At 41.3% G+C, this 13,320-nt stretch overlaps 1 protein-coding gene across 2 annotated transcripts in view; it reads right to left on the minus strand.

Moving 5' to 3' along the window:
• Positions 1-13,320, minus strand: part of LOC141757863 (mediator of RNA polymerase II transcription subunit 13-like) — a 104,416-nt gene that overhangs the window by 19,771 nt on the left and 71,325 nt on the right. For both annotated transcript variants that reach the window (XM_074618744.1, XM_074618743.1), the window contains exons 5-10: positions 5,293-5,438; positions 3,195-3,401; positions 2,351-2,515; positions 2,083-2,239; positions 1,878-1,982; positions 772-1,419 (exon numbers count right to left, since the gene is read on the minus strand). In XM_074618744.1, the coding sequence (XP_074474845.1) occupies positions 772-1,419; positions 1,878-1,982; positions 2,083-2,239; positions 2,351-2,515; positions 3,195-3,401; positions 5,293-5,438 (1,428 nt within the window). The remainder of the gene's footprint in view (positions 1-771; positions 1,420-1,877; positions 1,983-2,082; positions 2,240-2,350; positions 2,516-3,194; positions 3,402-5,292; positions 5,439-13,320) is intronic.

Below are 13,320 nucleotides of genomic sequence, written 5' to 3' on the forward strand. Positions count from 1 at the left end.
ACACACACACACACACACACACACACACACACACACACACACACACAGCACCGCTGCTTCAACTCTACTGCTTCATTCATAAACAAGGAAGTATTCTGGCATCAATTTAGGACCATTTTAAGACGAGGGGAAAGCATTTCTCTTTGTTTGATAATATTAAATGTAAAGTCAGACTTTGCTGTCGGCTTCCCGATGCATTTTAAAAAAGAGATATCACGCAAGCGAGCCGAGAGGGTGAGCGGTAGAAGAGACAGACAGCGCAGCAGTGCTGTGAACGAGAGAGAGAAAAGTTATTTTCTGATTGTTCCATGGCCGTTACGTTCTAAAGCGCAAATAAATAACCATCAAACATGACAGATGATTTACTGTGGAGACACTTCGTTTCATTTTCCTCCTCTGCATTTCATTCATTACATCCAACGTGCAGCAGTAAATTTTATGCAGCAGTAAATAATGTTGCAGTGAGAAGAAATCTAACGTTTATCTTTTTCAAACGCGTATTTTAGATGAAACAGGCGGACACACTGAACTGACAACTGACGCAAACAACAGTGGGCTGGAGGAACCTTTTAGTTTTCATCGGAAAAAAGTCCCGGGACTAAAATGATCAGGAACTTCTTGGTGGAAACCCATCTTATGATTGTGGTTCAGGTAGCCCTGTCCAACGCATCCAGAAGCCAATAATCTCTTTATTCATAGCTACTCACTGCTCTTCCTCTCCCAACTGCACCTAAGGTTTTGCAAAACCCTGCTGTTGAGTCTCTCCCTTACCTCTTTAGCGGAATTCCCTCAGTGGCCGTCTCTGTCTTCACCTCTTCTAATTTATCACTAGGGAGTTCACAGGGTCTGTAGTCAGTCTTATCAGTCCTGGGAGTCCTGAAGCCTCTCCACCAGCCGGCCCCGTTCTCCCTCTGCCTCAGCAGGGCTGCGTACACAGCTGTCTCGCTGGTAATCAACCCCATCCCCAAAGTCCCGTCCTGACAGACATGCATGTCCACAGGCCCATCCAGGACCTCTGGGTCCTGCACTCGGGGGTGTGGGCTGAGCGTGGGAGGCAGTGGAGACATTGGCGAATGGAGAAGGGACTCGGGGGCTTTTCTGCCATTGGAGAGGGGTTTGGGATACTTGCAGCTCGACAGAGGCTCCAACGGTTGCTCCAGAGCCACAAGACCCCCAAGCTGGGGCCCTCCTGGTGAGTCCTGCTCCAGAGAGGTCTCCTGTGTGACAGACAGACGGTGGTGGAAGGGGATCGTGGCCGGCCTCTTGGACTGTTTGTCAGCCTTTTCTGTCTTGTCGCTGGTCTTGTGTTTGGGCAGGGATGGAGGGTATAATGACGGGCCAGAGGACTGAGAGGGGTTGGCACTAGTCTGGGGGTTGGCAGTGGACGTGGCGGTCAGATTCAACTTCTGCTGCTTCAACCTGCAACAAAGTCAAGGAGGTTAAAAAAAGAAAACAAAAACTAATGAAAAACCCCTAAATAACCTGTTTTAATGTAATTATTACAGAGATGTTGATTTAATGTTACAATAACGAGAGTCTTTGAGTCTCCAAATGTCCCCATTTTGCTTTTATTCCCTTCTTTTTGAGATTTTAAAAGACTCATCTGCTGAACAGTATTAGTCTTTGGTTTTATTAAAGTTTAGTCTGTGATCTGACACTTAGAATTGCATTAATTACAGTATTTTACTAACAAAATCAGAATCTAGGATAGACTTTTAATTTTTTCAGACTTTATAGTATAATTGGAGCATCCATCTTGCAAAAGGTTTTAAATATAAATATGTCGTATGTAATAAACATGAACACAAAGCTCAGATACTGTCCATATAAAAAATATAATGCTGATATTGAACAGCTTGGGTGCAGCTCTGTGGTACCTGGAGCAGCTGCAGGACGCTCTCGCTCCCAGATCGTTGAAGTCCCACATGGTTACTCCGTTTGGCACTTCCTTCTTAGGCGTCACGTCAGTTGGCGGATTCGGTCTGCGGGGAACACACAGATCCGTGAGGGCCACGTCAACTGCGCCTCCGTAATAATTACACCAAACGGATGAAACAAACTCAAGCGACGGTTGAAACTTACACGTGTTGCGGCTGGTTGAGATAGCACTCCCTCCAGGCCTGGTGGACTACCTGACAGGTTAGCTTCTTCCCAGAATGCTTCGGGCTGATGCTGGCGACTCCCATGCTGCTGTCTGGCGTGGCGACGCTGGAGATGGAGGTCACGAAGCCGCTGTCCGCTGAAAAAGATAAAGGGTGGAGCAGATGTCATAAAGCAGGAGAGCAATTAGATGTACGTATGCACAATGTTATATCCTGCAGGAAGGTGCGTCTGCGTGTGTTTTTGTTACCTGAGCAGGGCTGCTGCGGCGACGTCGGCGGTGTGAGCGGCACGCTGCAGTGGTTTGGCTCCCTGCTGAGGCCCTGAGCTGCAAGAACAGGTGGAGACTGCTCTACTGGTAGGTCTCCCTGGGCTATCAGCACTAAAGCAGCTGGGTAGGTCATCCTTACTCCACCTACGAAGACGAAAAGGAGAAGGGCATTATTCACTGAAACAATGGGACCGTTTCTCATTTTTAAAAGGCAAGCTTTATTGAGCACAATTTGTTGGAGTCAGTTAAAACAGCTAGTTTTTTTATATACGTAAGAATTCTTGTGCTTAAAAAAGTCTTAACGTTCACCAACCTATCATTCATATCATATTTTGCTGAAGGATATAAGTGTCTACACACTATATGCAATGAACTTGCTCCTTATCCATTAATGTAATCACACACTTTCACTGCTCATATAAAACATATCATGTTAAATCCCCTCACACTCACTTCTTCACTATCATTTTAAGGCAGCAAAGACCAGGCAGATTTCCTTCTTGGATGTAAACTGGTATCCAATAGGAGTTTTGATTATAATCAGGTCAAACCAACGCTGTGGGATCAGACTGATTAGACAAAGCTGTTAGAGTAACTCCCCGGGGCTTCCCTATCTTTCCTTTCTGTCTTTCCTGCTCCCTCCTCCCCTTCCAGTCATTTCCCCTTTTCCACCCTGTGATGTGATAAAACACTGTGAGGATCATTGCAGCCAAAGTGCACTTCAACAGCACCCCATCCACTTATAAACTGCCTGGGAGTCTACACGGAGACGCGGGGTTCCACACTCTTATAAATCCAACAAACACGTCGACTGTTTCCATACCTACGATGACCTCCACTGCCGCGTGACAGTTGCGATCGTAGGCCTGGCTTGCTTCCTCTTTTTCCTTTTCTCCACTTCCCTCTTTCTGAGGAAGTACCACGGGGTAGAAGTAGCTCCACTCCTCCATCAGCTTCCGCGCCGCTGGGTCACTCATCTTGTAGGCCTGACCTGTCAGAGTGCCGCTCAGACCGTACGGACTCAGGACCACTACAGACATATAAAACAGATAGATTCAGTAGGGATGCAAAACAGAACTGTAAAAAAAACAAAAACGTTCAATGACTGTACAAACTGAACTGTGGGCTTGTTGAACCACTATTAAATACAGGCCTGCTAATTATTTGATGAGTTGCCAGAGACATAGAAGAGACAATTATCTGAACATACTGTAGGCCTACTTGTCCATCAAGTAGCCGGCCTTATTTCATGTATAAAATCAGTGTTTTGGCTTCATATAGAAATTTCATTCCTTACTATCAATAAATCAATCTATTTATATATTTTAAAGTTCAAACACATTGGAAATGGTTATGATTTTCTTCTCCCTAATGTGCAAAACAAACCGAGCCAAAACCGTGAACCAAAAAAAAACGCAATACAAACTGAACCCATGTTGAACCGTTGCAACATTCGTAATCAGCAATCTTAAATTATTTCATTCATTTTGCTGTATTTCATTATATTGCACAGCAAAGACACATACTGAGGAGGTGACTAGTAAATACAATGAGTTTGTAGAAGGTTGCACATAATCTCATTTCATTTAATCATATGATTGGCAGTATTTATTTTTGATCTATCATTAGTTTAGTCAATAACGAAGTGACCAAGTATGAGATAAGCTTATATAATCTCCATAAAATCAGGAACTTAACTACAGTTTTTCAGTGGAATGTCATAATACATTTGCACCAGTACTGAAATTAAGTATCATTTTTAAGTACTTAAATATTTCCATTTCAGTCTATTTTATACTGCAATTCAGAGCGAAATAATGTACTTTTTACTCCAGTACATTTATCTTTAGTCACTAATAACCTTGACTAACTACAACAGTAAACTTCTACTTACACATTAATACATCAGTATATGATAAGTATACCATTCACATGGGCAATTTCTCTCCATCGATTACTTTTATTTTTGATACTTTAAGTATGGTTTGTTAATACTACTTTAACTTTAAGTTTTTCAATGCAAGACTTCCACTGGTAATGGAGCAGGGCAGTCATGATATCAGATTCTCATGGCCAAAAGAATTCACGCTATACGATATTAAATAAATAATGCTAATAGTCAAATTCATCTTTATCTTTGTTTTTATTGTGTGTTTTGTCTCTTTTTTTGCAAATTAATTACACCAAATCTACAGGTATAGGGAGGTGGACAGAGAGTCTGTAACCACAACTGTATATATAAAATTATTTAAGAGGCGCTGGATCCACGATATTATCATATATGTATTATACCGGCATATCGCGACACCCTTATGATGGGAGTATTTATATAATATACTTTTACTAAAGTATGGATCTGAATACAACTTCCACTACTGCTAATTTGATAATTGCACATCATGTTTTGTAAAATATGGCACGCTGTATTGAACATGTTCATCAATAATATAAGGGCTGGGCGATATGGGAAAACATTTTTTTTTACCAAATACCTCAATATCGATATTGCAACGATAGTGTAGAGTTGACTATTGGAGCTTTCACAAAATATTTACACAATGAGATTTTTGATAAATAATCATCAGTAACGTGGATATAATGACTAAGTGGGTAAAGGCAAATAATAGAACAGCTTGATCAGTCGGGTAGGTTCATGAAATGACATCACTTTGATGTACCTTACCTTCAAAAACAGGTAAAGAAAACACTTATTCCATATTAAATATCCAAAATCAAAGACGATATCTAGTCTCATATCACGATATTGATATAATAATATTGATATATTGCTCAGCCATAAGTGATATAACACATTTCTGGTTGTACTTCATTGCAGTGCATGCTTACTGAACATCATTTTCGTTTGTTCTGCCTACATAATCAATAAGAAAAAAAAGAAAAAAATGTTTTTTTTTTATTACCTTGTACAGGTGTGATGGAGGTCTGCGCAAGGCAGACGTGGTGCTCCGTGACGTGGTATGCCGGCTGGTGCTGGGCGATCTCCACACTCGTGCACACGTTGCTGTCCCCGTGGAGGAAGAAGGAGAAGGAGCATGATAGGTGTTCGCTGGGGACAGAAGACAGTAATGGTTTAGATAGTGGGACCACAGACGTGGCGGTGTTTATCTTCAGTGTGTGTGTTTACATAGAAAGATCTTTCACACCATGAAAAAGTTAATCAATTGGAGTTAGCACTATAAAACAGAATCTCATTGTCCGATTTAATTACATGTACATTTACCTTCACAATGGATCGAATTGAGATTTAAATTGAATCAAATTTACATTTAATTGCGTTAAACTTGAGATTAAACAAACCCATAAATCACATCTATTGGAAAACAAATGCACAAACATGAATATGCCGGTCTTTCGGGCAGCGGCGTGACAGATGATGAGTGCTTTTCTCCAAACAGCAATTTGGAGAACAACACTCAGAATGTGTCTTTGTAAAAAGCCTCGCTGAGCTCTACCTACATTGATCATCTTCATCATTTCCCACACGGGCTCCTTATTGCAGGTATAAATCCTCATTTGCTTGTGACTGATTGTGGTGACTGCATGTTTACATATGCAGCGCTCTCTTTATTACACAACCCGGGCATAGTTCATCATGCATTGCTCCCTTTTTTTTTTTAATCACAGAGGAGTAATTGTTGGGGCCTTATTGCAATCTACATACCAGTGGGCGGGCTGGACATCATTAACTACCAGGACGGCTTCGCTGATGTATATTTTTAATCTATAAAGCTCCTTAGCACCTTGGTTTATATATATCAAGACTGACAATTAAGTCAGCAGGTACTCTGATGTCCTTGTGATTGCCCTGCTTCCTATGCAACATCTCCTTTTCCCCCCGAGGGAGCTGGACCTCCATTCGAGCTGTAATGGTTCATCAAATTCAATAAAGTGTCCAGTTCCACGCCACAGTCACTCATGGGCAGAACTAAACACGGTCTGGAGGGAGCCAAACATCTTGTGGCGTTGACCGTGGAGGCCTCCAGATGGCGCCGAGTGCACCCTAAGAGAGAAGAGGCCAATTTCTCTGCTTCATAAACATTCCTGGAGGAAAAACATGCCCTCATAACAGGTGGTTTGGACACAGTAATGCACAATCACAGGAGGAAGAGCAGAGCTAATGCACATACATTACATATGCATACACTAGCCTGTGACACCTAAAGGCACGCACTCTCTCTCTCTCTCTCTCTCTCTCTCTCTCTCTTTCTCTCTCACACACAGCAATAGTCTATCATCTCCTCAATTCACATCTGTACAACGCATGAGTCAAAATGCTTTCAATGTCACCGCCCTCCAACCTTGTCCTCAGTGCATCATTACACCATATGAAGAGCTATATATAGCTGCATGGAGACACTCAGGGGAACAGCTGCAAGTCAAGAGTACCACCAGTGCAGCTCACTGACATGCACATATGCATAGTCACAATTTACATTTAAGATATTTAAATTTAGAATATTTAAATTATATTCTAATCTATTGAAAAACATAAATCGTCTCCGTGTTGAGACACGGCTAAGGGCTCTTAAGGGGAGACACTACAGGTGATTATGTAAAAATTAACTAATAGATATTATCATGAAACTTCCCCAGTTGATTATTTACATTAAGATATTGATTGTATGTACTGCAAGTTTTCTGAAATTCTATAGTTAAATACGCAAATTAGGCATTATCTTAAGAAATATGTGCTAATTTGCATATATTTCCAGAGCAGAAATCTGAACGTTGGATAAAGCCAGGGTCAAAATTCTTGTTTCATTTTGTTGACACATTAGTGTCAGAGGTTTTTACAGAGGGAATTTTGGATATCTGTTTTTATCACTCCATAAATCAGAAAATACTGTCAACAGCCATAAAAAAAAGAAAATGTCGCCATTTTTTTAAAATAAAATATTATATAAATCAGGCTGTGATTGATATATGAACAAACCCCTCTGCAAAAACCTTTAGAACTGGAAATTTTGGTGCGTGGAAGTGCTACTGAAGTGGAGATTTCTGGCCCAGAGTTTTGGGAAAAACCTCATTTTGAGAAAATGACCTTTAAAGATATGAATTGTAAAATACCATATACTTTGGAGAGACTACAGGTGAATAGGGTAATAATTTTAACTAATAGATTTATTTATTTTTTTATTACAAGTTTTCTGAAATGTTATGTTTAAATATTCAAATGAGGAATTATCTAATACTAACGTTTGGTGAATTTAGGAGAAATCTACAGACTCAAATAAACAAAGTAGTAAAATAAACACCTAAATGTGTCATTTTTCTTTCCACTAGTCTGAAAGAAGACATGTTATAGAAGCAAAATAGCCCAAAATCTTAAAATTGACCAGTGCATGAAAAACAAGTCTTTTTAAGTTTTTTCCACATAGCTGATTGATTGATAAATGTATGTATTTCACTATGTCACTATTTCTGTTGTGGCTGCACTGTGTAGATTAAATAAGGCTGTGAAATGAAGCATCCATTAGAATTTATTTCCCTCTTGTGTTGATAACTCTGTTTATATTGTTATTATATATTTTTATGAGATGTGTGTGCACTGATCGGGACTGATGTGTGCACAGAAACACGGCTCCCTCAAGACCCCTCGTAAAAAACGGCAGCTCTGGCCAAATGGCGGTGAAGCGCTGTTGGAAATCATCTGTTCACTCTTTGTATCGTTGTCTCTCATTCGCAACAGCGATCCAACACAATTAGTGGCTGGATACTTTTGATATTTCAGCTGGAATTACCCTGTTCACCTTTGTGCTCTCAATTAAATCCACCTGATACATTACAAAGAGAATCCCCAAAAAAAAGGCTACTGATGAAAAGTCATTAAATATTGTGTACAAAGGGAAAGTTCAGTTTGGTACACAATTATGATTGATATAAACTATACAAGCAATCAGTGCAACCGTTAACTAATGTGCAACAATTATGACTTAAAATCTATTATAGCTGCAATAAAGTGCAATTAAATGTGAGTCAGGGAAACGCAGAAGTACAAAAAGAGCATCAAACTGTAGGCTGACGCAGCTGGGAGATTGATGCTCCCTGTCCTTTTACAAAGGGCATTTTTCTGCACAGTAAGCGGGTGTGAGTGTGTGGACACACTGGGCTTCTTGCATCCTCGGGGGACATTTGTGCACTCGGCAAGCGTGTGTGTGTGTGTGTGTGTGTGTGGACAGTGGACAGAGATGTGAGGCAGCTGTGTGTGCTGGGCTGTATGAGTACAGGTATTAATAAATGAAGAGGAGTGATGGCTGAGACTCGCCTCAGGGCTGACAGTACTGGAGAGATATAGAGAGAGGAGATGGAGAGAGAGAGAGAGAGAGAGAGAGAGGGAAGGGGGTTGAGGAAAAGAACTGAGAGAGAGAGAGAGAGAGAGAGAGAGGAGGAAGAGCAGGGTAGAAAGAAAGAAGAAGATGGAGACAGAGTGAGCAGCACTAGAGGTGGAACAATTAAGGAAATGCATGAACAAGAGACGAAGAGGGGAAAATAGGAGGACAGAGAGGATATTAGGAGGACAAGGAGAGAAAGATACAGTGTAAAAATGAGGAGTGAGAGCAAAACGAGTGTGAGAGAAAGAGGAGGAGGTGAATAATTCAGTGCCACGCATTACAATTGCTGCACACATATCGATGAGATCAGAGTTTTAATGGGTGGCTACTGAGCACAGTTTTATGGTGAAATCAATCAGGGAATGTAGAGACAGAGAACACACACACACATCGTTGTCCGTGTGTGTGTGTGTGTATCTATTTTATTTGATTTCATATGTAAGGCATGTACAAAAAAAAGAAAAAAGAAATATAGGCTATCACGTGTGCAAATGAAGCACAAATGCACGCACCTAATCCCACAGTTATCGCAACAACATGTGGACGCACATGTGTGCATCACACGTACGTTTGAATGCCCACTGAAAAAGAAAAAAAAAGGGAAAGCGACAGTGTTGGGTTCATGTGACAACATGTGTCTTTTCACCCCGTCACGGCGCCACCAGCCAGGCAGCAGGGGAGCTGGTTAATGTCCGACATGCATCATGGACTTGACACACATGCATCTGTGTGTACAATCACACACGGCACACAAAATAGCAATGGTTATCTCTGGTTTGCGGGAACGCTCTCTCATGTCTAACCCAGAGGGAGAAAAAATAAAACAAGATTAGATAGAAAGCAATAAACGGTAAAACGTGAACACAAAGCTTTTTTTTTCTCCAGCATCTAAAGCCCATGATGTGATAACTGTGTTTAGATATCGTTAACAGTCATCTGCACTGAGCAGCATTTTCTTAAGATTCTCTCAAATCTGTGGGATTAACCTCCTTAATCTGCACCTTAAATGCTCTGTCTGCCACCACAGCAGCACTATTGTGAGTTATCTCCGTCCTTATAGCTGCCGAAACCTTCCTGCTCATTCTGAACACATCTCAGAGTGTCAACACAGCTCTGGTGGACCGACGTGGAGGATGTTTACCCTCTTGTAAGCTCTTGTGAGCAGCATGTTACACACATGCTCTAAAAAAGTCCTTCCACCGCGCCGGCCGGCACAATGAGTTTATTCCACGCAAACACATCCGACCGATCCTCTCAGGCTAATGCAGGTGTGTGTGCATATGTTCCTGCATGACACGCCGGTATTAACGCCAGCATAAGAGGGGGGATGCAGTCGGCTTGATGTATTATTCAGTGGCCCCCAGTGGGTGGTTTTAGCCAGTGTTGCTATCACAATGTTTGTGCTCAAACACTTGCTCCAAACTATGTATATTATGGATTCACAATGAAAAGGTGCTCAAGGACACAAACTGTGCACACTCATCGCCCCCTCTACGGGCACGAGAAGAAGCTCAGAGAAAAATACCAGTCTTATCACGGATGAGATTTCTTGTTAGTCCTGAAAAAGAGAAGAGAAGGACTGTGAATACTTTGAGATATACCCAGGCTTTTACCTTCATATCTGCAGCCCTAATTAAAAAAAGAGGAAAAGGATCTGTTGGTAGGCTGCTGCTGTGATGTATCACCATCCTCTCTATTGATCTATGTGGGTTTTTTTCTCTTCCTTCTCTCTCACTGCCAGTGGTTTTACCTGGTAATATTAGAAATCTGGGGGATAGTGCATCACGTGTTTTCTGTCTCCAGGGAGGCCCAGGACGCGTGTAGAACAACACATTTCAAAGGAGAAAATGCAAATATTTCAGTAATCCAAATATTTAATGAGGGTGAATGAAAGGACAGCACTCCTGAACTTTTATCTTGGAAGCACAAAAAATGACTTAAATGCCACTGAAATAAACATGACATCATCTGCTGTCTCATTCCCCTGTAGTACTTTAATATTTCTATTGCTCACAGTGCATGTAGTCAATCAATGAGTCTGCATAGATCTCTGCTGCTGTGTCTATTTACAGTGGACTTTCCACTGACTTCTCTATGAAATCCTTTTTTCTAGCAACTCAAGCAGATATGATAGTAACAAACAACTGCACACCTACATTGTATTATCACTTACATACATATGGGCTGGAGCTGAATATTTGACTATTTGTTCATTGGGTAAGCTGTTGATTTTCAATTCTGGTATTTGCATATTTGTTATTGTTGTGTTTTTAACGCCTCGGGATTACAAACATGTATGCATGAAACACACCAAAACTTTTGGAAAATGCTTCTTATTCAATAACAAATAACTTTACAAACAACAATACTGTAGAATAACAGAATCCTTAAAAAAGAATGCCTTTAAAGCTGAAGGAGGCGAGATTGGAGCAAATATGATTAAAAAAAAGTTATTGTTATAAAACGGTCGCTATATCCTGACAGTAGTACACGAGACAGGTAATCTGAAAAAGAATCAGAGCCGAGCAGGAGTCTGCCGTCCAGCTTCCGTCTATGAGAGCCATGAGGCAATCACTAGTGAACTCCGACCAAACGGTCAAACTAGGCAGCGCTGATCAAATATGAATCAATATTCTGTTACTGTAATGCCTATTCCTCACCTCAAATGTTTTCAGAATCATCTTGTAGTGCATGCTTTAGCTGTAAAATGAGAAAGTTTGTGACCCGGCAGCAATGTTGAGATCTCTTGAGGAAATACCAAGCAGCAGTCACATGGCCGGAGCACAGCCAATAGGAACGCTCTCTCTCTGAAATGACCTGTGATTGGTCAATGTCTTCCATCACGGGGCTAGATTTTTTTAAAGCCTGAAAACAGAGCCATGATGAGGTGCAGAAGTATTACAATATGCTGAGAGGTTATTATGGAATTTTTGCCCAATGACGGCAAAAAATTGTCGCCTACTGAAGCTTTAATCAAACCCGAAAGACACGTGTTGCAGTGCTATGCCGTCCATCTCAGCCGAGAACAGACAAATGTCTGGTTGAGTCTTTCACAACGAGTCACGTCATGGAGACGAGCCAACAGCCCTCATCGTTGTCCTTATGTCGCCGCGAAACCCCATGCGAGGCTCCGACCGAAAGGGCCGAGAGGAAGCCTCGGAAGTCTGCATAACGCATATAGGCTTGCAGCCGGGCAATGCCGGGATCGGCGGTGAGAGTCATGCGTGGAGATAGCAGCCTCAAAACGCTGTCATTTAGGGGGAGAGGGCCAGCAAAACGTGACTTTGAGGTACGCCTACACTCGAACACAGGAGGATGAGGAGAGGAGATTCTTAGCGCGGACACAGCAGCTTTTAGGGGGAGAGGGCCAGCAAGACACTGAGCGCGGACAGAAGCGTGTGCGGACTCATCATCATGACACATTTTTGTTCGAAAAAGCAAGTGTGGGGGAAGCCTCTGATAGTGTGACAGAGGAATTGTGCTGCTTTAAAGGTCCCTCTTTAAAAGGTCTTTTATATTATAAAGCAGGTTTAAGTGTTTTATAAATACTGTTAAACTATCAAAACGCTCAATATACGGAGAAATACACACAGCCCTTATTCAGAAATTGTGCGTTTGAAACAAGCCGTTAGGATATCTGTCCATTTGTGACGTCACAAATATACAATATTTAGACCATTACACGGTTTTAAACGTAAACATTCTAAATGTGTCCCAGTTTATTTCCTGTTGCAGTGTACGTAAATAACATCAGCTGACAGGAAGTCAACATGGACCCAAACTGTTGCCTAGCAACGCAATTCCATTGCAATTCCATTGCAATTCGTTGAAATGCATTAAAACGGAGCGTTTAAGACAGAAGGTAACTACAGATATATTCAGGCAGACAGTATGAGGAAAATAAAGTTTTTTTTTAACATTGCAGCATGTAAACATGTTCTATTAGAAACACAAAATACAAGTATGAACCTGAAAATGAGCATGATATGGGACCTTTAATGACATGAGTCCGTGCTGCCTACTAACCGAGAGGTTAAGCGCTCCTTGGGTCACGCCGGTCCCTTGCGTCCCCTTCCCCTACCCAGCCAAAGCTTTGAATATTTGCTGTTGATTACTACCAAAGCTCCAGAGCCAAAAAAATTGTATTTTGGACAGCCCTACTTACATAGCAGTGTCTTTGATTTACCTTCCTATCGCTCTGCAGAAACCATAAATCTAATCTTTAAGATTTCAAGAACACCTGAAATGATGCTGAATAATTTTACTGAAGGAGCCAGAACGTTTCAGCAAATAAATGGTCATAGGAAGAGTTCTGAAAGAATTATGTTACTCCATTAACTTCCTTTATAAACATCAACGTCTTGAAGTTTGAATGGAGTTTCTAGGCTTAATGTTTGCATAAGCAGTTGATTGCAAATGGTCGGTGGAATACTAAAGAGCAAGAGGAACAATGAAGGGGATGTCTCCTCCTTAATGGTGCTACTAAAAAGTATTTACTGACTGAAGAATTGAAAAACTAATTAAGAATTCCTCATTCAACACTCTCTCTAAATCCCGACGCTCCCAAACCCTTTAACTTTTATTAGAGCTTTCTTC

This window comes from Sebastes fasciatus, chromosome 19, assembly GCF_043250625.1.
Source record: "Sebastes fasciatus isolate fSebFas1 chromosome 19, fSebFas1.pri, whole genome shotgun sequence".
Classification (NCBI taxonomy): Eukaryota; Metazoa; Chordata; class Actinopteri; order Perciformes; family Sebastidae; genus Sebastes; species Sebastes fasciatus.